General features: G+C 34.7%; 3 protein-coding genes across 7 annotated transcripts; 1 reads left to right on the top strand and 2 right to left on the bottom strand.

The window, feature by feature from the left end:
* Window positions 1-4,404: 4,404 nt before the first annotated feature.
* On the top strand, window positions 4,405-13,360 carry LOC104897386 (AMSH-like ubiquitin thioesterase 2). Of its 4 annotated transcripts, none has more exons than XM_048646498.2 (8): window positions 4,406-4,793; window positions 7,531-7,682; window positions 7,855-7,944; window positions 10,708-10,770; window positions 10,864-10,932; window positions 11,533-11,595; window positions 12,094-12,164; window positions 12,913-13,360. In XM_048646498.2, exons 2-8 carry the CDS (start codon window positions 7,542-7,544, stop codon window positions 13,085-13,087), a joined length of 672 nt encoding a protein of 223 aa, XP_048502455.1. In that variant the 5' UTR covers window positions 4,406-4,793; window positions 7,531-7,541; the 3' UTR covers window positions 13,088-13,360. The 4 variants fall into 4 exon arrangements, with proteins under 4 accessions (XP_019105956.1, XP_048502455.1, XP_019105955.1 ...); XM_019250410.3 differs by having other exon boundaries at window positions 4,409-4,793; window positions 10,858-10,932; XM_010684251.4 differs by having other exon boundaries at window positions 4,411-4,793; window positions 10,858-10,932; window positions 12,112-12,164.
* Window positions 13,361-17,620: 4,260 nt separating this feature from the next.
* LOC104897385 (hypothetical protein) lies at window positions 17,621-18,886 on the bottom strand. Its single transcript, XM_010684250.4, has one exon. The coding sequence runs from the start codon at window positions 18,759-18,761 to the stop codon at window positions 18,003-18,005; it is 759 nt and encodes a 252-aa protein (XP_010682552.1). The 5' UTR covers window positions 18,762-18,886; the 3' UTR covers window positions 17,621-18,002.
* Window positions 18,887-23,475: 4,589 nt separating this feature from the next.
* Window positions 23,476-27,120, bottom strand: LOC104897384 (transcription factor bHLH90). Of its 2 annotated transcripts, XM_010684249.4 has the most exons (9): window positions 26,742-27,120; window positions 26,513-26,655; window positions 25,915-26,100; window positions 25,757-25,826; window positions 25,172-25,240; window positions 24,555-25,046; window positions 24,201-24,413; window positions 23,920-24,096; window positions 23,476-23,774 (listed from the first exon to the last, which is right to left on the bottom strand). In XM_010684249.4, exons 2-9 carry the CDS (start codon window positions 26,614-26,616, stop codon window positions 23,712-23,714), a joined length of 1,374 nt encoding a protein of 457 aa, XP_010682551.1. In that variant the 5' UTR covers window positions 26,617-26,655; window positions 26,742-27,120; the 3' UTR covers window positions 23,476-23,711. The 2 variants fall into 2 exon arrangements, with proteins under 2 accessions (XP_010682551.1, XP_048503371.1); XM_048647414.2 differs by having other exon boundaries at window positions 26,513-27,120.
* Between the last annotated feature and the right edge of the window lie 846 nt (window positions 27,121-27,966).

The following is a 27,966-nucleotide window of genomic DNA, read 5'->3' as shown; positions in this document are numbered from 1 at the left end:
AGTAGTCTTTAATTTACCATAAATTTAATAGGCCGCAAAAAAATTTCACTGCTAAAATTCATGTTGCTAAATTGTGACGAATATAAATCTGTCACTTTGTTTATTCTAACGAAATACTCACTTGTCAATCAATTGCTAAAAAGCATTTGGTGTGCAACTCATTAATAATGCTCAATGATTTTTTAAAAAAAAATTGGTCTAAATCCTCAAGATTCTAACTTTTCTGTTTGACACTTTTTTCTTTTGGATTAACAAAGCATCAACATAACTTAACAGAGTTTGTTACAATCCTCAATATAATGAGTTTCGTCACAATAACTAGGGGATAGGGAAAACCCTAGGTACATTACATGCCATATCCAACATTCTACACTTTTTTGCAAGCACATCCGCCACTTGATTACTTAACCTATCACATAATTGTAACTTGATTTCATGGAGCTTGTACATCAATTCCCTGCACATTGTGATCAAATTACAATATTTCTCAACACTTTCCTCTTGCACAATAAATTGTAAGGCCGACTTGCAATCGGTGTAAAGTACCGCTGGCAAAAAATTGTGTCCCTGTATCATCTTAAGCCCTTCATGGATGGCTTGGAGTTCACTTACAATAGAATCATTGGCATAGCTCTTTTTACAAAAACCCAACACCCATTCCCCATTACAATTACGCACAATCCCCCCTAGACCCACATACTCAGTCAAATACATGAAAGATGCATTCACATTAACAACATAAACTCATTGAGACACGACAAATCCGGGATTAGTAATATGCAAGGGCATTGGGGAGACCCTATTTGGTTGGGCTTTCATGAAATCAAAGGCCACCTTTGTGGCCATAAACAAAATGTTTTAGGGAGAAACCGAGGCAACATTTCTAAAAACACACTCATTTCTATCTTTCCACAATTGATGACAAATATAAGGAAACACCTCCTTCCATTGCATTTGGCGAAATTTAAGTTTTAAAATAAGATCATGATGTAACCATTGAGGAAGGGGGATATTAAAAGCTCTATTTGAATGCCCGATTCAATCCACTCTTAGATAGACGAAGGGCACTCATCAAGAAGGATGTGTGCACTATTTTCCTCCATTACTTTGCACCGGGGGCACATTGAATCCGGGGGAGGATTTGTCTTCGAATAAGCATGTTGACATGAGGAAGGCGATCTCTCCAGACCAGCCATATAAAAAAACTTTAACTTGGGCTCCATATGCCCCTTCCATAACCAATCTAGGTTGTTAGTTAAACTGTCCAGTCCTAGTTGGGCTTTATAAGCAATAGTAAGAGAGAACCCTTTAGGGGGTACAAATGTAGGGACTAGAAGGTCCATGTTCGAAGAAGGTAATGGAGGGGGTGTGCTCAGAATCCTATCAATAATAAACTCAGGAGCATGATGGATATTTTTCGGAGATCCCATGTCTACATTAAGTTCTGCAAGTTTAACATTTTCTTCCGCTAGGTTCAAAGGTCCCTGAACAAAAGTCCAAATGGACCCAATAAAGAGCCAATTACCCTCCCAAAAATTTATACTCATACCATTCCCCAAGGTCCACTCCATATTTTGTTGTAACAACTCCCACCATTTCCCCACACTTTTTCAATTCGCACAGCCGATCCATTACAAAACTTGGTCACATAATTCCTATGAAAGTACTTAGACTCAATGCATTCTTGGGCTAAACTAGATTGGATGGGCTAATAACTTCCACCTAGGGGTGGCAATGGGGCGGGTCTGGGTTGGGCCCACCTGGACCCAAACCCATACCCATTTATTTTTCACAGACCCAGACCCGCCCCAGATCCGTTGTGTCTAGATTTTTCAGACCTAGACCCAGATTCGCTGGGTCTAGCGGGTCCATGGATCCTTCTTAATTTTAAGTTTTCATCACATTTTTGAATATATGTAATTTAAAAAATTTCGCCCTAATATATATAGGTTATTGTATCCATGGTTAAAGCATTCTCTAAATAAAATTTTAAGAATTAACTCATAAAATATTAAAATGTTACAACTTACAAAGTTACATGTCTTAGTGGAGTTACAATACTAACGAGTTCATAAAACCACAACTCATAAAATTTTAGAGTTTAGGTAAAAAAAAAAAAAAAAATTCTAATACGTAAATGGGTCTGCGGGTTGGGTCTGGGTCTAGCATATGTGGACCCGGACCCAACCCATGCTCTTCAGGACCCAGACCAGACCCGGACCCACTGGGTCTAAAATTTATGGACCCAGACCCTTATAAATGGGTCAGGTCCATGACCCATTGCCATCCCTACTTCCACCCCAACTTAGCCATATAGGCCACATTCATGAACGTTTGACACCTAATTCCCAACCCGTCATGGTTCTTAGGTTTAAACGTCACTTCCTTGTTAACAAGATGCAACGTAACTTTGATTTCCCATATTCCTCCCCTCATAAAAAGTTATTATAGATCCTGTCTAGCTCCCCGAGAGTTGACATAGGAAGCATGGATGCTTGCATGTAATACGCAGGAATCGTTGGAAGAGTAGAGAAAATGAGGCATAACCTACCAGCTTTAGATAAATAATTTTCCAATTTGATAATCTAGCTCTCACCTTATCCACCACAAACGAAACCTGGGCACGGGAAGGTCTTTTATGCGAGATGGGGAGCCCCAAATACATCCCTAGATTACCTGATTCATTAATTTATGTTCAAGGTTTCCTGAAACAAATCTTTAAAATCGGCAGGAGTGTTTTCTGAAAACATGAGTTTGCTTTTGGCTTCATCAATTTTTTGACCCAAGATTTCACAGAACTTTTCTAACACCCGACGAACCGCAAAAGTCGTAGACTCATCTACCCTCCCAAAGAGAAGCAAATCATCTGCAAACATAAGATGGGATATTGGAACCTTATGTTTCCCTACCCCCAAACGGAGTCCACACACCCCCCTCACACTCTTCATGGATTAACTGAGAAAGCGTCTCCAGGCAAACATTAAATAGGTACAGAGACATAGGGTCACCCTGACGAAGGCCCCTATAATGCGAAAACTTATCTGTTTTAGTTCCATTAACAAGGATAGCCGAGGAAGCCTTAGACACACAATCCATAGTCAAATTTATCAAAGGGAGATCTAGGTCATGATACATCAAGCACTTAGCTTCCTAACAAACCCCCATTGGATCCTATCATACGCTTTTTCCAGGTCGATCTTAAGAGCAAATCACCCCCATTTCCCTTTTTTTAAGTTCATAGAATGAAAGACTTCTGACGCAACTACCAAATTAACATCAGGACCTCTTCCTTTAATGAAGTTGTTATAGTTCTTAGATATCCAGGTTGGGATAAAGTGTTTTAAACGATTAACCATAATCTTAGTGACCAGCTTGTAAAGGGTGTTACAAAGACTTATGCGTCTAAACTATTTAACAGTTTTCGGGGAAGTTTGTTTAAGAATAAGACAAAAAAGCGTTACACAAGGATCCAGGGATGCATTGATTTTTGAACCAAAACTGAACATCCTTACAAACATCATCCCCAACAATGCTCCATGTTTTTTGAAAAATTATGGGATGAAACTCATCAAGCTCCGGAGCCTTCAACAGTTTCATACTAAATAAAAGCTTGCCTAATCTCCTCGCAAGAAGGGACAAAACCATCTAAGACATTCCCCTCCTCCCCCACATTAACCTTAAGGCATTGGGTCTGAGCCGTGGTGTATAAGTTTTTATAGAACTTTTGAATTAACTCTTTGACCCCCTCCAGACAATCAACCTGATTTCCGACATTATCCCTAAGACATAGAATGCATGGCATATTTCTTTTGATGACTACACTTCTATGAAAAAAATCTCGTGTTTCGCTCCCCTTCACTCAACCTATCCATCCTACTTTTGACACTTTAATGTAGTATTATCCACATCTTTGGTCTCGTCCATCAATATAATATCATTTGTGATATCACATCCTAGCTAGACAAGCTATGTTAGTTCATCTAATATCATTCAGAAGAGGAGACAACTTGATGTATATCTATGGTGTAGTCCAATTGAAATAAAGGGTTATGCTTAGTTAGGCTTAGGCCTCCTCAAACCATGTTCTATGACAATTTTTGTTGTAAAAAGGTACCACTTTCAAACACACATCTTTTTAAATTTATCATTGTTGATTTGTTTTTTAAGTAAGATAAATTACCATATTGAACTAAAATATCTCGCAAATATATCCCGTCAAGACGTCAATTTTGTAGGTCAAACTTTTTAAAAGGGAGGGAAAATGATAAAGGAACCTCGTTTTTAAAGAGGTATACCTCTAATACGGTTTGATTTTGATCCTATAAAATAAAAGTGATAATGCCAAACTTTTACCATTAGGCGATTCTTGGTGACGTTATTGATATGAGTACTGATTTTGAATCTATTAGTTTTATGCATGTTCAGAGAGATGGGAATACTGTTGCCCATAATCTCGCTAGATTATTTCCTTTTGGTGTGAAACAATGTTGGGAGAATCATTGTCCGGTTAATGTAGTTCCGTATGTACTCATGGACTCGTTATCTATGGATTAATGAAATCACGTTCCCTTTCAAAAAAAAAAAAAAAAAAACAATCTTTCCCCCAAAGTATCATCAGAATTGCAATTACTACCGTTATTCTCCACTTCTTCCCTCTCCTTCAAATTAGCAATTTATTTGTTCACAAACATACAGAAATTATCGTATATAGTCACTTATTTTAAAGCAATTTCACCTCTTTTCCTCCCTCATCCTTCTCAAACATGCAGGAATAAGACGTACGAACATCAAAGGTAAGCAAATATCATCATTTAAAATTACCTTTTTTCCATATCAATTCATCTTTCTTTCTTCAATTATCTAATTAATTCTATTAATCAAAAATATTTTTTCAATTTAAAGACAAAATTGGAGGATCATAAATATTAACATAATTTCCTAAGCTTTTAATTTATACTTATTGATTTCCTTTCATGATTTTGTCAATTTAAAGACTTTGCATTTCTTTTTCTGGGTATCTTCATCGTCTTCCTTTTCTTTTTTTGGTCGTGTGGTTTAATTATGGGCTTTGCTAAACGAGTGAACTTTTGAAATTGGAGGTGGGTTTAGGAAAGTATATAAATACAGTATAAAAATACGATATGTAGGGCGTTAGTAGGAAATTATCCATGAACTTTTGAAAAGACAATCACAATATGTCAATTTCTTTTTTGATGAGATCATATTGTGATTGTCTTGGTTCAGTTCATGAATTGATGCCCTTTTTATTTGAGAGGCCCATTTAGCAGCTACATGGATAATTGTTCTTATTTGGCAAGTGATCATTACCCTATTAGTGGGTTTGATCAATTGGAAATTGTAGTGTTTGGCAAAATTTAAATGTAAGTGGTTTGCTTGTAGTGTTCTCAGCGCGCGGTATCTGATGCACATCTTTGATTATTAATATCTTTAATCACGTATTATTAACAGTTATAAAGACATATATGAGACTTAATTTAACGTGATCTCATATGACTATGTTTTTTTTTTTTTGTGTGTGTACTATATGGTTAGATAAATTAGATAGCATAAAACCTTTACTTTTCTAAATGAAATTGGGAGCGTATCTTATGTCCATTACTTGGGCATTGAGACATTTGGACACAAATACACAATTATAGATGTTCTACCTTAAATTATTCCTCAAATTGACTAAATAGACTAAACTATGGGTCATCAAACAAAATAGAGTGAACTTAACAAAGCCTAGATGGTGCACACGTTGGTACTTAGAGCATGGTGTGCACATGTACATGGATAACACGCCAAATGTACATGGATAACTAGTCGAATGAAACACATGTATATGGATAACAAGCCAAATGAACATATGTATTGATCTTTGTGTTTGTAATTTAGTCCTTCATGTTTATCGTGTGTATGGTTCTAATCATTCGTACATGTGTATGTACTAATCTGGGTGAACTAAAGGATCATATAGAAGAAAGACTAAACTATTAGCCGTGCTAACAAAAATAGACTTAGTGACCTTGAATATGGATTTTCAGGCCTCCAAACGACTGATAAAAGGAAAAAATTAGGCATCTACAAAAGAAGTTCTTTTCTTCATTCATATTAGTGATAGAGATGTGTGAATTTCAAAATGTTTTCTTTTTTCTTCCCTCTGAAAATAAGTTAAAATTTTAAAAAAACATGAGCTTTCTTGCTGGCCAAGGATGTAGCACAAGCATCTTAAGAGTAGGCACTTTATAGAGGCTACCTTAAGAGAAATTAGACCAAGCAAATGCAATACCCAACATGCTAGATGGAGTGGCATACATGGGCTCGTTAAAGATGCGAATTTTGCTGAAATTGACTAAAATTTCCTTATTAAACATAAGCATTAAATACTTGTAAGGTGAAAGAGAAGGGAAAATCGGAGAGCTTATATCAAATGCTTCATCAATGTATTAAAATAACTTGTTTTACGGGGAAATCTTATTGTGCTTATAGAGTTATAGTGTGAAATAGAGGAAGTTCGGAAACTATTTATTCTTCGGAGACTAGTTATCTCAAAAATGCCGTAAGTAGGTATTGAGGAATCTTAATCACCTTTGTTACATAACAATTCAAAATTAAGTTGATTTGACCTCAAAAGTTAAAAATGGACCTCTAATTTGGAGGAAGGGAGTTCAAAGAATTTGTAGTATAGGCTTTCGAGCAAGATCTTAAGCTCATCACTGGCTGTTAATGGACAATAAAGTGTAACTGGGTAGGTTGGGACTTAGGGCGTATTGGGCGGAGGGGTTCTGATTTATGCACTCTTATGCCCAGGATAGCATTAAGGTTGTTTTTGTTACAAATGTTGACTCGAAGTCTCAAACCTTATGACCATCTGCTACTTCACTGTAGAAGTCACACTAATACTGTAGTTTAATGATTTATATTTTCCCACTATAATCCAATACCAAAGATTAGTGTATCACTAAATCTTTTAGCTCTGAAGATGCGGCAGGGTTGCAGAGGCCATGATTGAACCTTGTAACTATTGCCACTTGCAGAATTATGTGCACGTGTTAGACATGACCCTGTATTTCAGAAAGAAAATTCTTTTATGCATTTAGCTTAAAACTGCACTTGAAAATTCTAAGCTAGATTTTCAAATGACATCTTATTTCTGTCTGATTACTAGTTAGCTTCCTGAGATTGTATTCTCAATATTGATCTGGAGTGGAAAAATTTTGAGCACCGCGGGGAGTAGTATATCTGAGATTAATGTCAAGCTTTTACCCTGTGAATTGTGAAGAATTTCGATAGCTGCTCTTAGGTAGATATAGTCAGTGCATAAAAGAGTATAATCATTGTATTCCACCCTCACATGAGATGTTCACTATTAGAAGGCATTTAACGTAAAGCTTCTTCTCCATGTAAGCTGTGTGTCTTGAATGTATTGGGTGCTGTTGGACTTCTTACTTTGTGGTTAAAATTTCCTTCTAAAACATTTTGCTCTCAGAATAAATTACCAACCACTAGCTTATACTTATTTCTTAGGGAATAGAAATATGGTCACTCATTACCCTTCTGCACCAATCTCTTGCACGGAGGTTCCACCTAATGCTGGACAAGTTTCACAAGTGACAGCTGCAGATTCACGATATGCATATTCAGACTCTGCGATTCATGTTCTTAAAAATGTACATATTGTAAGTGAGAAAAGACAACTGTATCTGCTTCTATATCTATACAAAATTATTCTCATGTGTTGTTAGTTTATATGGGTTCTTGCAGGTCTCAGAATTATTTACCTCTTGTCATTTGTACAGTTTAATGTCAAATGCTAAGGTTTTCTTATATTGTTGTATTTTTACTCGTCAGTCAGCTCAATTAACAGATGATTTTCTTGAACTTGCCCGCAACAACACCAACAACGATCTCGAGACATGTGGGGTTCTTGGTGCTTCCCTCGTGAGTCTTTCCTTTCTCTATTGAGGTCTAATTTTGATCGAGTTGTGCTAGATTTCAGATCAATATTAGCAAATTTAACTATTTAAGCATAGAATAAAAAAATTTTGAAGCTTAATTAACTCATTTAACCCGATTGTATTCAAGATCAGTGTGTTCTAAAGCAATTACAATCTTTCACTATTCAAGATGTGAGAATCTCCTAATTTGTTTCCTTTTTTTTTTAATATTTTTCTCTTCATACACACCTTTTTTTTACCCACTTATCCTTACTTGCTCTCCTCTGCTCCTTAATTAACTTATGAAAGTTTCGCTACTTGAGCTTTTTTCTCCCTATCCATACAAATTTGTTGCCCAATAACTAAGTTACCCTTGGCTGTCTTCTAGCATAAATGAAGTGGAGACCAGGTTGTGGTCTGGGTGTGCTTTTGCAGAGGGAGGAAGATCTAGTTGCACAACTGATTACTTGCATTGCCCCTCACCCAAACAGCCACCTTGTCCTCAAGGTATAACGGGGGAAACCTTTGGTTGATTTCTGTGTAATCTTCCCAAGTAGCCTTAAGATCCAGGAGCCCTTGCCAAGCTATCAAACTTCATCCTTACCCAAATTGCCTAACCAACATTTCTAACTCCTAGCACTCTGTCAGGTTCTGCTTCCAGCGCCAACAGCAGTAGTGGCTGGTGGAATGGCGGTAGTATGATAAACTGATATAGGGGAGAGGGAAGGCATGGAAAATACGTTAGTAATTAGTGGCTTGGAGAATATGTTACTAGGATAAAAACTTTGTACATTGAGGAATTGAGAGTAGGGAAGGTGTGGAAAATATCGTTAGTTTTAGTAGTTTCTTGTGAGAGATTTAAGCCTCTTGAAATTATATTTTATTTCCTGTAATTTTCCAGTTATCAATTTGAAGTCCATTTTCAGTCCTTAGTCATTTTCATCAGATTGTTCCAGCCATGTCAGTTCATTACGTGGAGACATAAGTAGTTCCTATGGCTTTCTTCAGTTGAGTGATGTGAAAGCCTGGGTGTGCTTTTGCTGAGGGAGGAAGATTTAGTTGGTAGGTCAGCTTGCCAGTTCTTCGCACCAGTTAAAAGGAACCTGAAAAATCTGGCAGCCAATTTAGCAAAAGGTCTCGTCGCTATGGAAGTTTCAACTGGACTCAGTCTCTCACTTCAAACTCTATTTCTCTCTGCTTAGAGTCTTGTTTTGTTCTCACATCCTCTGTTGGGTTACAAACAAGTGAGTCTTTAGGTCATCCAGGATGCATCCCTATCCAGTAGTATGTCTTCTAGAGATGATACAGCTGTCGTGCCTGCATTGGCTTCTGTAGTTGAGGGGGGTCTCTCCCTCGTAAGGCCTTAAATGGGGCGCCAGCATTCAACACACGTGAGCAAGTATTGTACCAATATATAGCCTATGGAAGCCATGTAGCCAGGTTTTAGGTTGGCCATGAATAAAACATCTAAGATAGGTCTCAAGGGTGTTGTTCACCACTGCAGTCTGCCCAACAGTTTGTGGGTGATAGGCATAGGCAGTGCTCCTGTGAGGGGCTGTACCCTGTAACTTGAATAATTACCCCCACATAATGTTTATAAACCATGCACTCTCACCACCTCCTTAACAAAGGCCATTGCCATCGTGTATGTTTTAAAGGGATGCTTCAAGCCTAGAAATGAGAATACTTGGTGAGTCTGTCAGCCACCTAACTAGCACCAAGATATAAGACATATAAGGGGATGGAACGGAGTTGAAAAAGAAAAAAATCACAATTAGAGTTCTACTTTTACAGTTCCTTTTTAGCTTATGAATGTGGTAGTATGATCTATAAGATTTAAGATAGTTAACAATTACACAAACATGGGCTTGTTGTTGACAGTGACTTGTGCTATAGCTGGGCCATAAATGAAGAACTAATGCCTGCATTTTGCTGCTGCATTAACTTGATGCTTGTTCATCTGATTTACAGTGAGACGAGAGGGTCTCTAAGCACGTACTTATTTCTTAATAAAGAAATCGCCAATCTAAGACGAAAATGGTTGAAAGCATTTGGTCTAATTTTTATGAAGCTCCTAGTTTAGCTCATTTATATCATATTTGGTGAGTAGTACATGTTGACATATAATCTGTCTATATATATGCAAAAAATTAAAATGGGGAATGGGGATGCTAGACCTCTAGTTACTTATGTGAGAAGGGGAAACAACAATATGCCACCTCACAGTTTTTTGAAGGATCGCCACATCACAGTTAGTTATGAGCAAATGGAATTTTTTCTGCCTTGGACAGACCTCACCTCTCGAATAGTGAGGGTTGTAAATGGTAGCTTTACTCTGCATTCATCATACAACTTTGCCTAATTTTGGTGTATTTCTCTGTTAAATTCTTGCTGTGTTTGTCTGATTAGCAATATAAGGCCTAATAAATTCCTCAGAAATTGACAATTAAATAATAAACAATTGATTTAGGATCAATAACGGATTTTTTGGAGTAATGTTTTGGTATACTTTATAAGAAAAAAAAATATACCCTATTATTTACTCTTTTAAACCGTGTATGACACGGGTCATAAGTCTAGTTTTGACATATTTGTATACCATTGAAAATTGTAGATTTTTCTGGTTTGACTCCTTTATTATATGGTTTAGTCTTGTTGCCTATTCTACCTGGCCGTAAACCTTTCAGGCTTAGTTAATTATTATGCTTAGCTGATAACAGCTGTCTGTTCCCTGAAATAATTCTAGTTTTCTGATTCTGGCATTTAGAAAGAAGAGACATTCTATGCTACAACGTTAATAATACCGAAGCAGAAATCAACTTCCAGCTCAGTGAGTCTCTGATAAGTTACCTCTCTCTATCTTCAATATGATCATTTTTTTAGTACCTTGCATTTACCTAATCGTTCTTATTGTTAGTGTCAGGCATTAAGGGAAGAGGAGATCTTTAACATACAGAATGATCGGTCCCTATTTCCCGTAGGATGGATCCATGTATGCGCCTCATCTCTCTTGTTTCCTTTTTGATACCTTTTAGTGTATGTTTGGTTCAAGTCATGGAATGGAAAGAGAAGGGAATCAAATAGATTGTTACCTTTATTGGTTGTTTAGTTGCAGTATGATGAAAAGGATTCATTTATAACTGTGGGATTGAGGAGGATAATAATTGGGTGGGAATAGTTATCTTCAAGGCAAGGAAATCATTACCCCACCCATGATACCAAATAATCTCTAAAGGAATTGGTTTCTTATTTCTATGTGCAACACTCAAAAATCTCATGCCCAACATGCTCTTAGTATATTCGTATTATCGTAAACTTTAAAGTATACATCAGTCATTTTCCTTGACATCATGACATGTTTTACATGAAGTTTCTGTCAATTTTGCTTGACCATGATATGTTGACTGAAAGCACTGTCTATCAACAACCAAAGATTGGATACAAACACCATGTTCTTTAACATCTTTAATTATCTTGCAAATTTTTAGCATTCACTCCTATTATTATTATTCTTCTGAGACATGAAAGATGAAGTTTAGTTTTGTATGAAAAATAAACTGATCTGACCAAGGTGCTCTTTTCTATTTTCCAGACACATCCATCTCAAAGTTGTTTCATGTCATCGATAGATCTGCACACGCAATATCCTTATCAGGTAACCAGTTGAGATAGTTCCCTTTAAAATATGGAACCCACAATATTTTCTCTCTCTGTTTACTGAAGTCTTAATGTAAAAATATACAATCCAAAGCATGTGTTTTCATTCTCAACCTTCATCGCCTTCAATGATGTAATGCAGGTTCAGTTATTGTCCTGTAATCCATTATCTCAGTGAAATCTCTACACTAATTGAGCTTTTTTTGTGTTTTACATTGGACATTTTACTGATTTTGTACTCTGATTGAGTCAGATCAAATGTTCTGACTCTTGATATATGATGGACCAACTTAAAAAGGGCTCTACTTATCGATAAATCAGGGTTCGTATTTATTTTGAACTAGTATAGGCATTGCGTGTGTATGAGGGGTAATTTGAAAAAACTTCTTTGTTATCACAAGGGTAAAACCAGTGTAACCCTTCCTTGCACCATCAAAACAGGAGCCTCTTTAGAGACATTGGGATAATGTTGAATTTAATGTGCCATACTTCCCAGTTAGCTGTTGCTATGCAGGTAATGGTGCCGGAGGCTATCGCCATTGTCGTGGCTCCCACTGATAAGACAAGGTCTGCACTCTTCAGTCTAACTTGTCACTTCAAGTTCTTAGCATCCATCACCTTGACATGTCAAATGTGCAACAGATATGTACCCATGCTTGCTTCTTTTTTTATATCTTTAGCATTTGGAAGGGAATGTCTAATCATTTGTGATTGTTAATTCACTTTATTGGAGATGCTTAATTTAACTAAATTTTATGTGAACTTCTCTAAACTTATTGGAAGTTATCATAATAACCTATTTAAACCTATCTGAACTTTTTAGTATATAGTGGGGCTTATTTTGTAATTTGTTGGAGCTTATATTACTACTTATTAATAACTTTAACTTATTTTTTCTGTAATAGTCAAAATAAGTTTAGCAATGTGCTACCTTAGACATTGGAGCTTTTGAAACAGATTGTATATATAATACGACAAGCGTAGTCACATTGGTCATTCTAATCTTGGGAAGGTTCAATAATTTGCTATCTTCATCTTTTATTTTCTTCATAATCCTCATCCTGGTAAACTCTAAATGCAAAAGAACTCTTTATCAGTTCAGCCAAAAAAACTCTTAATTATGTCATATGCTATGACTATCTTAGCCATTCGGGTACTTTGTCCAAAACTTAAAAGATGAAAAGGAAACTGAAAGATTCAGACAAGGGAGGATGAATTATTGATTTCATGGAAGAGTAGAATGGCGTTACTTTGTTGTTTTTTCCTTGTGTACTAGGTACAAAAATAGTTTACTCTGATAATTGATGTCCTTCAGGAATTATGGTATATTCCGGCTGACGGATCCTAGTGGAATGAACGTTGTTAAGGAATGCGAAGAGAACGGGTTCCACCCTCACCGGGATTCCACCGACGGTAGGCCGTTGTATGAACAATGCTCACATGTTTATATCAACCCAAACCTAAGATTTGAAATCTTTGATCTTCGTTGATATGACTGAACATACTGCTTTGTTTCCACATTTGAAGACAATTGAGGTACATTTCTTTGCAATCATGCATGTAAAGCTTAGTACGGCTTAGCATCAGTAGTCAGTTCCAACTTCCAAATGTAGTACAAACTCTTGTTGTGCACAAGGTTACATAGATCCATCTCCTGTAGATTGTTAAAAAAGTGTAAATGCTTCTAATTGTCCACTGCTCAATATGAATATAGGATTAACTTAAAAGGACTAAATAAAATTTGATGTATTTTTTCTTTTGCATGAGTTTGTACTCTGATATGAATAAAGAAAAACATGATTCAGCATTTCAGCTAGAGTATGCTGTATGTATGCCTATTAATTCAACATTCTAAAATCGAAAATAATTTCTAAAATCAGTAATGGGTTAAGAAAAAAAGATTGTTTTTTCTTTTCTTTTAATTAGTTAACGGGTTTTTAAGTGATATGAAAAATAAGGTCACATTATATAGGGTTAGTTTATGGTCAAACTTCTTATTCCTACTATAATTTTGCACAAAACGAGGTTACCATGTAGAATTTTCCATTAAGAATCGGAACCCAACATGTATGCAAGGGTGATGATAACGTTAAAAAGACAATTGTGGTCAAGTATTAAGTGATCTGAATAGAAGTATGTTGTAAGTTTGTAACTGTCTAGCAAGCCAAGTTTAATCCAATTAAAAATAAAAGTTTGAAAATTTTGTACTACAAAAGATGAGGACAGTTAATTCTTTTTTACTAGATAACTGCAAAGTGATAGTCCAAAACATGCACGATGTGAGTAGCCACCACCTCTAAACAAAACTATATATCAGGGCTAAATATATGCCGCAACTACCCTATCTGAGATGTTAAAGGCGTTGAGATTAACATCAGACTATCAGAGTAACATGGAATATTGGATATTTGGATATTGACATTGTTGCAATATTCCTACTCTATCAACTCGTATTTATATACTTCATCCGTTTCAATTTAGTTATGACATTTTTTATTTTAGGAAGTTTCAATTTGGTTACGACACTTTCATTTTGAGTAATAACTTCTCTCTATCTCTCTCCTATCACATGAGACTTTTTTATTTTCTTTCTCTTTTTCTATCTCTATCTAAAAATTGTCAAAGAGTGTGTGATTTTAAAAGTGCCATAACTAAATTGAAACGGATAGAGTAGTAGTAAATATGATACTAATAAATAAGGAACACAACACTATCCAATTCTGAGTGTTATGTTTGATATTAAATCTTAGTTTTAATGGTTAGGAATTGTTTAGTACCACCACTTGCATAGTTGCATTGGCAGCTGTTTGTGAACTGTCAACTTGCTCTGATATTTGTACTATTTGGACTTTGGTACTCACTATGGTGAATGGTCTATGGAGTATGGACCATACTGTTCTTAATCATGTACTATTTTTGATAATTGTAAGGATATTTGTGTTATTTTGCTGGGGAACCCAAATCACACACGTTATTTTGCTATGTCATTTAAATAAATTTGTGACTAGTTAAACTACCCAAGCAAAATGAAAGAACTTGCTACGTCATTTAAGTGAAAAAACAAGCACTTGTTAACATTTTTTGAGTAGCGAATGCCAAGTGACATTCTCTTTATTTTATTGATCTATTTTATTTTGTTCTCTAAACACATTTCAATAATTTATTTTCTTTATTCTAAAGAAAAAATAAATAAATTGTCATAATATTTATTAATATACTTTTTTTAGAGAGAAATAAAGTAGATAACAAAAAAATGAGAGGTTGAGTGTCACTTAGGGGTGTCAATGGTGCGAGTCGAGTTCGAGTTTGAGCTAGCTCGATTCGACTCGACTCGTTAGCATTTCGAGTCGAGTTTGAATTGAGCCGAGCCCACTCGAGTCGAGTTTTGACTGAACTTTGACTGAGTCGAGTATTGACCAAGTCGAGCTTTGACCGAGTAGATTTCGAGTCGCTTGTAAGTGTTTCATGTTAAAAAGCAACAATAAGGTAGAAAATGTTGAATTAAGAATTTTGCTATTGATAATTGGGTGTTCGAACTTCTCACGAGTTTTTGACTCGAATATCGAGTTGCTCAACTTGATTCACCAACATCTCAAGTTGAGCTCGATTCGAGTCGAATCGAGCTTTGATCGAGTTTTGACAGAGACAATTTCGAGTAGCTCGCGAATTGTCTCGTCTCATTGACACATTGTCGCTCTTCATTCAGAATGGGTTAGCAAGTTTATTTCTCACTTATGTAGACAGAGTTTTCTTTTCACTTGGTGATCAACAAGTAAAAGTTTACTTGATTGGTTGCAGTACTTGGGTGGTTTAGCAAGACTTTTGTGGTCACTTTAAGTCAAGCTTAAATTATTCATTGGATTAAATAAAGTTGATTACCGATGTATGAAATTAGAGGATATTGATGTATTCGAAATTAGTCTCCTTTAGCATTGTTAGAGGTAGGAACACTGAAACAATAATGTGAACTTGTTTAAATCCCGCGTGAGGTTTTTTTTTATTCTCTAGGAGATGAAACTACAACTGTATGTCTGTATCCCTAGGAGGGAGAATTTCAGATTTGCATAGAGATTGAAGAGGCGCACACTCTAATGCATATGTAGGAGTAAACAAAGATAAAAGAGAACGTATTGTGTCAGACAATTTGGTCGGACGACTTTCAGTTGGTTTTAATTTTTTTCAGTTGGTTTCAAATGTTTTTCAGTTGGTTTCAATTTTTTTTTCAGTTGGTTTCAATTTTTTTTCAGTTGGTTTCAATTTTTGTTCAAAAGTCCAAATGAAAGAAAAACAACACAAGCTGAAAAAATTTACACACCAACTGAAAGAACACAGAAGACCAAATGAAAGAAAAACAACACAAGCTGAAAGATATAACACACCAACTGAAAGTCAACAGAAGACCAAATGAAAGAAAAACAACACAAACTGAAAGAACACAGAAGACCAAATGAAAGAAAAATAACACAAACTGAAAGAATTTACACACCAACTGAAAGTCAAGTAATCTCTCACCAAATTATTACTATCTTCTTCTCTACTCCTACCTCACACCAACTGCTATGTCTCACTCCCACTCTCTCTCCTCCAAACTCTCGAATCTACTGTGAAGATTAGCAAAAGCTTAAGATTATCATTAACTCTCGTACGATATTTATACAATAGTACATCAACTATAGATATAAGAAGATAATGCAAAGTGGTTACAAAAGATAGAGCTAAGAGTATAATACTAAGAATATTCACAGCATCTAGGAGATAATATTATCCATAATACAGGTTGACTAAGTTAGCATCTAAGAGTATAACTAACTCAAGAAGTTTAGTGATGTTGCAGTCAGTAAAGATCTTCCGAAACATCAGAAATGGAGGGAGACTGTTAAATTTAAGAGGTTTGTAAGGTCGTCCGACGGAAAGTATTGGGTCAGACGGTCTGACACAATACTTTCACAAGATAAAAAGTTGATATTATGAATGTACACATTGTGGCAAATCTAACAAGACTCCACATGAGTATGTTTTTTTTTATATACTTTAGTGAGGATATTTGGTCAAAGTTTTTAAAATTTGACTCCCAAAACAGAAACAAGAACTATATTTTGAGACGGATGGAGTAGTTGAAACTGGCTTTTATAATAATTCTCAGTAAAATATTTCAACGCAACTACTAATGAGATCCGATCATTCTTTATTAATGAATAGTGAAGGGGTGATTTAATTTCATTAAATAAAAGTCATTCGGACATTTACAAATGATTTTTTAAGAGATTTGAAATTTCAATACAAGTATTAAGCACCCATGTACTGATATCACGCTGTATGAAATAGGATATGAGAAGTACAATATGTAACATCTACACATGCTAAGACTTAAACTTGTAACTTGGAACTTGGAAGTCCTGAGATGGCTTTTCACTTGGAGAATTTAGTGAAAATGACATGATACTATCAAACTATCGACTTCTAAACACATTCCTACAATTTCATAAGCCTAATTTCTACCTAATTTCACAACTATATTTTCGCCTATCTAAATAAATAAATAAATAACTCATTCTTAAAGTCATACTTCCTCTGTTTTTTAATTGATCATTTTAATTTTAACATTCTTTACATGCTCTTTTTCAATTACCAACGTAAACTCTTATTAGATATGTCTTACATTTTGATTTTAACATTCTTTGCATGTTCTACTTTAATTACCAAAACACCAATATTACATTACAAGTGTGCATAAAGAAAGAAATCAACTAAAAAATAGACAAAGTATATATAGAAAGTAAAAACCACACCAAATTCTTATTCTTATTCCTTATCTTTATTCCTCATAAAGAACATAAATCTGCAAAGAATTAAAAAAAAAGGGGCATTTGCATTTATTTTTGTCACACGTGCCCATAATCACAAGATTAATTTCTAAGTTCTAACCACCACCAAACTTACATGTGAATAATCCACAAGATATCGTTAACAAATAATACTACTAACAGCCGCCCCCCCAAAAAAAATCAAAACGTCATATCAAATTCCAAGAAATGGACAACATTTTAGCCGACCATTACATCAACATTTTATTACAAGGAGATCACATCCACATGACATTACACGGATATTAGTCCACTTGTCGAAGACAGTGAAAAACTCGATTTACCCTATTGCATTATTCGTACAAGGAGAGTAGTTCGACACCCACTTGCCGAAGGCAGTGAAAAACTCGTCGTACACTATTACATTACTAAGATTAGTCAGTAAGAAACGACCAAATATATCATTATGCTAATAATATTACCATAAAAATGCAATGAATTAGTCATTGATTAAAACTAACAACTCAATATTATCTTTATACAACAAAATAACAAAATAATATTTGTTTGAACTTGATTTAATTTTTTTTGATTTTTTAGTCTAATAAGGATGAACATTCCTACTCATGCCACTACCATTTGTAAAAAACCCTACCAAATCTTGCCTATATGGCAAATATGATTTATTATTATTATTCCCACCTCCTTTCTTTTTGTCTTTCCCTCCACCATAAAACACCTCATATGCCGACTTCTTCAATTTTCTCTCTCCTCCATACGCCGTCGTTTCACCACCCTTTCTCCTTACTTCTATCTTCTCCAATTTCACCTCCTTCTTCTTTTTCTTCTCCTTCTCCTTATTCGACGACGCGACTTCGGCCGCGTTGTCTCTTTTTAAGAACACGAACGCATCTTTACCGTCACTGTTACTCCTCGATAACAACTCTCTCACCCTCCACAGCTTTGAAAACCCCGTCGAGTTGCTCTTTTGACTCATCTCCGGCGTCGGAGATTTCCACACGCAGTACGGTCCTTCTGCCACGTCATCGTTTTCCGGCGAGTTTGATACCACGTAGAATTTCTTCACCGGCGGAGGTCCGTACGACGACGTTTCCGGTGATTCGGAATTCTCGCCGGAAAACGGCGAAATTATACGGATCTGACCGTCTTCGAAGACTTCTTCTGCTGAAATCGGCGAATTTAATTCTCCTCCGAGAAAACAAAACTCAAATCCTTCATCTTCATCTTCTTCGTTTTCTAGGATTAGAGTTTCGTCGAATTTATCGACGATTTCCGACAACTCAACATTTTCAGCTTCATTATGAGCTTCATTATGATTATAATTTTGATTTTCCTCCATGACTTTGCTGAACAAATCACTAGAATTTATCAAGTATGTCTTAAAATTGATTTTTCAGAGGAGAGAGAATAAAAATTGGGGGGAATTTTTGTTAGAGAGAGCCAGAGAGGTGAAGAAGAAGGGGTAAATGACGATATCAATAGATTGTGTGATTTTATATAAAAAAGGAGGTAAGCAAATTCCAAGGATAACAGTCCACGTCATGGGCCCTACACGTGGGTTCCAGAACCTGGGCCCACGTAAAGGTGTGCGAAAGTGAGAATTTTCAACCCAAATTATCTTGATTCTTGTTCTTTTTTAATTTTTTAATTGTTTGGTGGAAATTTCGTTTTAAGTTACCTTTCGGTCAATTATTAGTGCTAAACATGACTATGACAATTAGGTTTATTTTTTGGTCAGTGAGATGTATCTGGTTTTTGTTAAGGTAAAAGATGATTAGTGTTTTCGTGGAAAGAGCATAATTAGGTAATGTCCAAAATCATGAATTTTTTTGGTTATAAAGTTCTCTTATTGGAATAGGATTTCACATGGTAAATACCTTTTGAATTTTCGCAATTATTTAATTTTTCTTCTATTTTTGTTTACTCACTGATTGATATTGGTTTTTGGTTGAACAAGACCAGAACGGGAGGGGATTTCCAAAGAAAAGGATATAATATTAAGCGAAAACAAATTATCGCAAAGTCATTCATGTTATGTCTTAGTCTTTGTTCGATTCAATTTATAGATATTATATTTAGTTATATTAATTTAAAATTAAAAGTTAGTAATAAGCTAATTAAGTAGGATATTGACTTGGTATTATACTTGGAAGAGGCATGTTTTCAGAGAAGACATTTTATAAAAGGTCAAAAACTCTAAAAGGAGTGTTTGGTAAAATAGAGTTTTAGAGAGAGTTTTGTAATGAAAACTCTCAAAATGTCGTTTTTTGCCTCTAATACTATACACATTGTATTAAAATGTCTATAAATGTTGTTTTACTCAAACAAATGGCGATAAACTTTTAACAATCAGTTAATTGTTACCAAACACGTTTATAAAAAAAAGTTGTTTAATCCGCAGTCAAATCTGCTGAACAAAAAGCTAAAACTCTAACAACAAATTCTAAACTCTAACAGCTAAACTCTAAACTATATTTGTCAAACAGGGCCAATATATACATATATATAACTTATTCTATTTCGTTGAAGGTTTTATTGTTCTTTTCAGTTGGTAGTAGCATATGTTGGTTGTTTCACGACGTTTGGATTTGTTTACTTCAAATAAAACACCCAATCAACTTCTAGTACTTGATAAATGGTAAAAAAATAAACTGCTTCACCAAGCTTTACTAGCTCTTAAAAAACAAATAAAGAATGAAAAGAAGCTTGAAGTTATTTGATAGATGCATCTTATTGTTGGAAATATTTGCATCTTCCATATATGTTTTCTTATTGGAATTCCCAATGGGGAATACATGAAGAACAAAAGAAAATGAGAGAAGTATTACATAACTTAAGAATTTCTCTAAATTATGTTACTCGTCGTTTCTTTTTTCATCAAGAGGGGTATATAAACTAAGTTACCAAAAGAAACCTATTGATATTGAAACTATTTAAGTTTACTTACTTTTTGAGATGAATGTAATAATTAGAATTATAGAATGAACATATTATTTACCAATTACCATCATATATTTAAAATTCATGGACTGAAGTCTAGCTTTCTTGTCTGATTTAGTTGATGTATTTTAAAATTAGTTGTAAGATTATGTATCGGACTGACGTGAGTAAAACTTGGGTAGGAAGGCATGTTTACTACTGAACTACAATTAATTAAGAGGCAAAGATATACTCGATGATCATCATTTATCAACGGTCAATGGCGTGTACTGGTCAACATTGACTAAATTATATTATGTTGACCATTCAAGCAGCAGCAACATCGGACCAGTAAGAAGTGGTTTTTATGCTCGTTGACTCTTCTTTTTCCTCTCCTACATTCTTCCTAACATACAGTAGTATTAACATGTGCACATTGTATTATATAATATAAAATGGAATGAGTATAATGTGAGAACTCAGAAGTTTCAGTTGAATAAGTGACAAAAGTTAAAGGCTCTTAACTCTTAAGGTTATGTTTTATTCCGCATAAAATAATTGAAGTGAATTGATTATAATTGAAGTAAACGAAAGTAAACTGATTGTAATTGAATTGAACTGAATTAAATAATAACTAATAATAATAATAAGTAAATTAGGAGCTGGATTGAACTGGTCGAAATTGACTAAACTTAATTGATTACGGGCATGTTCTTCCCAGCTTATTTTTAGTTCAGTTCAGTTAAATTCAGTCAGTTCAATTCAATTCAGTTCAGTTCAGTTCAGCTCAGCTCAGTTCTGTTCAGTTCTGGACACTACTTTTACTCTCACATATCACTGTTCATTTTAGTTCAGTTCAGTTCAGTTCAGTTTAGTTCAGTTCAGCTGTTTTATGGCGAAGAGAACATGCCCTACAACTGAACTGAAAATAAACGGAATAATATGTACTAATATCATTATTTCCTTCCCCCTCCCAAGTTGCTCTCAAAAAGAAAAAAATCATCACACTCGCACGAGTTAAAAACATCATGTCCCACAATCTATTTACAAATTCTGCACCACTTATATTCATTAATTGTTTCCATATTATGTCACCTTTTTTAAAATTAAAAATCTAGATATATTATTGAATAAGAAAAATGGCATTAAATTATAGATCAATTGTATAATAGAATATTCCGGTTCTACTCTTACTAGCTAGAGCTACAACTTTCAAAGCTCGAAGTTTTAAGACGATTGAGACAAAATAAAATTATATGGACAAAAATTAAAATTCGTATTTCTAAAGATTTTAAAGTCCCTTAGTTAAATTCAATTATAAGATTGTTTCCTCTTTTTTACATAAGTTTATCAGAATTCAGAGCAACATCAATGATTAGTTAAAATAATACTTGGCTAAAGATAGCACATCATTTTTCTTAGCTAGCTAATTCATTTTTAGGGTATGTTCTCTTCGGCGTAAAACAACTTAACTGAACTGAACTGAACTTATTGGAGTTGAACTGAACTTATTGGAGCTGAACTGAACTAAACTGAATTGAATTGAATTAAATTAAATTGAATTAAATTAAATGTAATAAATATATAAATAATATTTTAAACAATAATAATATGAATATTAAATAATACTTCCTCCGTTTCTTTTTACTCGCTACACTTTCCATTATGGGAAGTTTCACATTACTTGCTACACTTCTTTTTTGGGCAATACACTCTCTCTATCTCTCTCCTCCCACATGGGTCCTTTTTCTTTTTACTCTCTACCTCTCTCTTCTACAAAAATTGCCTAGGAGTCCGTGAAATGAGAAGTGTAGCGAGTAAAAAGAAACGGAGGAGGTAATTATAATGATAAGTAATATTATTGAATAATAATAATAATAGTATTTTGGATATTTTTAAATGATAGTTATAAATAAATAATATTAATAATCATAAATTAATAATAATAATAATTAATGATAATAATGATAAATAATAATAATTATCTTATATTATTTGTATTAGTATATTAATACTTGATGATGATATATAATAACAATAATATCTAAGAAGCAAATTAATATTACTATTTTAATGATAAGATTTAAAAATATAAAAATATTTAGTAATAAAAATAATGATTGGGTTGGACCGCGAAAATTACATCATAAACCGTCTTGACGCGATTTGATTGGTTTATGGGCTAAAAAAAGTGGGTTTATTTGTGCTTTGACCTAAACCATGTTCCTCCTAATAACAATAGTAATAATAATGAGTAAAGCTATAATAAACAAAATAATATATAGAAGCAACAATAATTATAATACTTAATAGTAATGATATATATTTAAATAATAATAATAATAATAATAAGAGTAATTAGTAAAATAAATTATGCCAACATAATAATAATATTTAACAAAATGGTTATAAAAGAATGGAGCTGAACTGAACTGAAAATAAGTTGGGGAGAATAGGCCCTTAGTCAACTTCTATTTTAATGGTTTAGCAAAATTATTTGTTGCTTGGATAGATCTTACAATCACCTTTTCCTTTTTTGTACATAAATTATCACTTATTGAAGAGTTATTTTTTGTGTGCGACCTAATATTTTGGCTAAGCCAATCTGTAGAGCAAATTTGCTTTGCGAAGTAAAACTCCATTATCTTATGCTCCAACAATTTAGCAAGTAGCTAAACATTTCTGAATATTTGCTAGCAATTCCTTTTTTTACACCATTGGAGTTTCTGTTCATGCTCATTTTAACTTTTGCCCTCACAATATCCGGAAGTCATTGAAGTCAAGTACTGGTAGTGGGTCATTGCACAAAAATGATAAGTTAGAGGGAGGAAGAAAGTAAAATGAGAAGAAAAAGATTAAGAAAGTGGGAAGAACAACATATATTTATATCAACTGATCGAGTATATGTTTTAAGAAAAATCAGACCCAATAGCATGAACTATGAAGTGCATAAAACAATCTTCTTGACTCACTTTAGCTCAACCAAATTCATAGCTAATTTATCAAACACAGTTCGTCATATAAGTTAGAAACAAATCAAGGTAGTTAATTGAGAAGTGGACCCTTTAATTGCATGTTGCTGAACAAGAACAATCTCCAGAGTTTAGCCTTAAGACCGGATTACTCGTAGCAGATTAGTAAGGTTGTAATTTTAAGTACATTCATAACAAGTGATTAAACTCTGGGAATGACAACCAATATATACAAAGGCAACAAAGCTAAAGCGTGCGGTAAGTCTAACGAAGAACTAGCTACTAAAGGAAGAGAAGAGCAAAAGGTTAACCAAGTAACATTAACTTTTAACAACAAGCATCAAGGATCAAAAGTTGGCTGAATATATATGCTCTAATCTTCTAGTGCGAGCGAAGTTTTAAGGTATCATTCTTGCCAGTGAGTCCCTCAAGTCTTGCTCTTGAATCTCTTTCTTGTTCGACTACAAAACATGCAACAGAATTACAGAAAGACAATGGTTACTGGACAAGTACTACAATAAATCATACTCAGCATGCATACATTCGTGAAGAGTTCATTGACTGTATTAAGAAGTTTTATGTATTAGTTCCAGAATTTGCTGTTACCTGTACTGTGAAAATGGTTGATACTTTGCCATCACACGTCGTAAGATTGGCATCTTGTATGGGTAAACCTAAAGAACCTAAAGCTTCAAGCAACTTTGTAAACACACCAGGTTGTTGCTGGCATACAATTTTCACCAAGAAGTTCCCTATTCCAAGCTGATTCACTTGTACATCGACCTAGTCATCAGTTGAAAAGGTCCAAAACCACATACTGTTAGAATCAAACAATCTCACCTCTGAATATATAATTGTAACATAAACACAGTTTCTTAATTATATACCTCCAGATTTGGCCTTTCTGTGAGAGGGGAGTTAGCTTGTTTAGGCTTGCTGACTTTTGCATCCAAATGGGAAGTTTCCAGCTTCAATATATTGTTTTCGTCACAGTCTTCTTCTTCAGTCAAACTTCTAAGCTCACTCTGGAGTTCCTTGATCTCATTATTTAGCTCTAAAATATAATCAATTGCATCTGACAGAGTTGCTGCTTTGTGCATCTAAATTAACAGAAAATAAAGTATATAAACTTTCGAAAGAAACATATCCATGCAGGAAGGAGGGCAATCATGTCGCTTTATTAGCAACATACATCAGTCTCATCCGATTACTTCTATCAATAGAGTAATGCTTCTATATACCTTGGTGATCTTTGGGACCAGAGCACGAAGGGAGAGGATGCCATCGTGAATCCTCTGTCTCCTATTCCTCTCAGTTAAAAGATTCTTTGATTTGCAATGTCCTCGCTCTGGCTTGAGTCTACTGTCCATTTTGTTCTTCAGAATGATGGAATCTTCATGACAGGCAGTAACCGGCTGTAAGGGTATATCATGGGACACAGAAGACCAGTTGGAATCAGGAGAAGGACGTTCATCTGAAGGAAACGAGCCAGTGGAAGATACATCTAAAGTGGAATCGCTGTAGAGAGGGGCTATTTGGATCAGGGGTTGTTGAGGCCAAGCTAGGATGTTGGATTGATTTAGAGAAGATAGACAAATATTTGTGCTTCTATCAAAAACCGGATCAATGGACTGCTCATCGAAACTTATAGTAGAAGTGGACATGGTTTCTAGCTCTGACTTGATCGTAAATTGAGACTTCACATATTCTATTATGCTTTCATCTTCTTCTATCTAATAAATCATATAACCATTGAAAGAAAATGCAGATATATTAGATTAAATCTAATTAAGCATGCAATTTTTTCATATCATGTGAGATGTTGTAATCCAAGAAAAAAGCAAAGATCGTCTCTTACAAGCTTTGATGAGTACAGCTCTACCAGACCACCAAACACAGGGATTAAAACATGGGTTCCACAGGATTCCTGGTGAAAAGGAAAACAAATCAAAATTTTGCTTGAATCAATTCTAGTAATTCTTGCAATCAAATAAGTCACTTCTAATATTAGGAGTATTATATCAGAACAGAAACAAAAACGAAATGAACAGAAAAAAGAGTATAAACTATAAAGAACAGATGTATACAACCTTACAAGTTACAGCAACAACAATGAGATAGCGTTGTTAATTCCATTAGAATGAGGTCGGCTGCATGAGTTATGCCGGGGGTGGAGGGGATTTAAGCTACAATCATTTCTTCTAGACAACACATAGCTACAAACATCATCAATGATACTAAATATTCAAGCTACAAGAATCACTTAAAAATAACCAAGAATTTCATCAAAGATATAGCTAAAAACATCATCAATGATACTATATATTCAAGCTACAAGACTCACTTAAAAAATAACCAAGAATTTCATCAAAGATATAGCTAAAAACATCATCAATGATCCATCAGCTTATTGTAAGAGAAAGAGTATGGAAATTTAAGAGACCTGAGTCGATTTCGTCGAATCAATAGTAAGCCACCGAGGTAGACATGAAATAGCAACTTCTCCATGAAGCCTGAAAATGCAAATTCAGTTCCTCAATGAATCCATTGCAACACCAATCAACTCACTAAAAAATATCATTACAAAACAAAAAAGATTACCCAGAATAAACAGACAGAAATAGTGGCAATTTTGCAAGAGCTTCACATGACTTTGTGTTTGCCAAATGAACAAAATTCACATCCCTGCAAACTTGAATTGAGTTACACTTATCCTTATTCCTCTTTTTCAACCCAATCTCTTGTTTCCCACCTCCATTACAGCAACAACCTATCCACTCAATGAACCTATTAAAACAAAACAATCCCATCAAATTCAATCATTAAGAAAAGGATTTTTTTGTCAAAAACCACATTATAAAACATGAAAATTGTGAGAAACCACCTTATTTATTTATTTATTTATGCGAAAAAACAATTTTATTGCAAGAACAAATCCTATGCATAATTCCAATAATTGATCCAAGATTCCGACATTCACCATTGCATATGACAAGACAAGTGACTTTTTAAACCCAACAAAATCCATGATATGATCAATGCCGGAACCTTGAATTAATGATTGGAATATTGGCATAAGATTTGTTCTCGAAAAAAATATATATAAGATGGTGTCTCATAAATTTCATGTTTTATAAGGTCTTAACAAAAACCCACTTAAATTTGCAGATATGAAAAGATAAAATGATTCAAATTTCACCTTGAAGGATCATCACCAAGTTTCCAAAGAACACAATAATCCCAAGTATTAGAATCTAAAATTAATGGTCTTAAACACTCTAATGCTCTGTTTAAGTGACTCATTTTATCAAACACTTATTCTGCACTCTTTCTTCTTCTTCCCTAAGAAAAAAAAAACTTCAGTTGAATTTCTTACTACCCAGAAAAAAAAGGGTACCCAGTTTTATAGTAAAGTGAAAAATGTGTACCAAATCATTGGTGTGTCAGATACATCTGACATATTCTCTCTCCTCTTTCATAATATTTTTGACTAAAAGAAGTGAAAGGTTTAACGGCCTAAAAGAACGGTTCAAAAAAGCGGGAAAGCTACTGATAACGTTATAGAGAGAGAAAGAGATTCGTGTGATTTGTTGGACAGATGAAGATCAAATGGTGTTTGTCTTCATGTGATTATAAGAAGGTGGTGATCGTAGCATGCGAAACAATGGTGAGTTTTACAGTTACCCTTATGAAAATGGTGCGTTGTTGGGACCATTTTGTTGCTAGTACAAGTATGGCAGGGGAAAGGGAGGACTGTGGACTGTACAGTGTGGAATCTTTTGCATGGCTTTGAGAAAGTTTCTATTTTGAGCAAGTTTTTTTATTGAGTTTTGTGTTTATTTACAACTTACAAGTAATTAGTTTTGGGCATGGCCCGGACCGGGCCTGTTCACGGGCTCGGCCCGCAAGCTTGGAAAAATGTCGGGGTGGGCTCCTGAGTGGCGGGCCGGACCGGACCAGACCTAAAACCTCCACATTTATCCACGGATCGGGCTCGTGCCTCCTGCAGACCTAGCCCGTGTTTTATGTTATTTTCTTTCAATTTTTGACAGGTTTAGGCTAAAAAACAAAGAAAAGGGATGTTCGACTTGCGGGTCGGCCAACGGGACATCTAGGCGGGCTCATACCGCTGCGGGCCTGAAATAAAATTTCATGACCGTGATAGGCCCACATCCCATGTAGCGGATAATGGGACGGGTCGGGTCAGCCTGCGTGCTGGCCCCGGCCCATGCTCACCTTTACAAGTAGTGGGGATTGTGGAATTCGGAATGGGTTAAGGGACAATTCATTTATCCCATTTGGTATACAATTTGAGAATTAGGGTTGATTTGAAGCTCCAATTTGGTATCCAAACCGATCTAATTCACTAAACATTTGATACAAATAGAAACTTAAAATCGATCGACCAGCAACCGATTAAGAAAATGAGTCATTATCTTATTAAATACTTAAAGGTTGATTCAGTCCATCCAACGTTAAAAATTTTCTATGGAAAGTTAATGAGCTAATTTATGGTGTGGAACAAGCTAATATGTTTGTTACTAAGATAATTATCAATTAATACATGGCCACATCTAAAATATGTAATGAATATGGGGCAATCAAGTCATTTAGACTGGGATTTTAAGTGGGGTCATATGAAGTTTGTCGTAC

This window comes from Beta vulgaris, chromosome 6 (assembly GCF_026745355.1).
Source record: "Beta vulgaris subsp. vulgaris cultivar EL10 chromosome 6, EL10.2, whole genome shotgun sequence".
NCBI classification, from domain to species: domain Eukaryota; kingdom Viridiplantae; phylum Streptophyta; class Magnoliopsida; order Caryophyllales; family Amaranthaceae; genus Beta; species Beta vulgaris.
The sequence above is the reverse complement of the archived record's forward strand: the minus strand, read 5'-3'. Positions and strand labels throughout refer to the sequence as shown.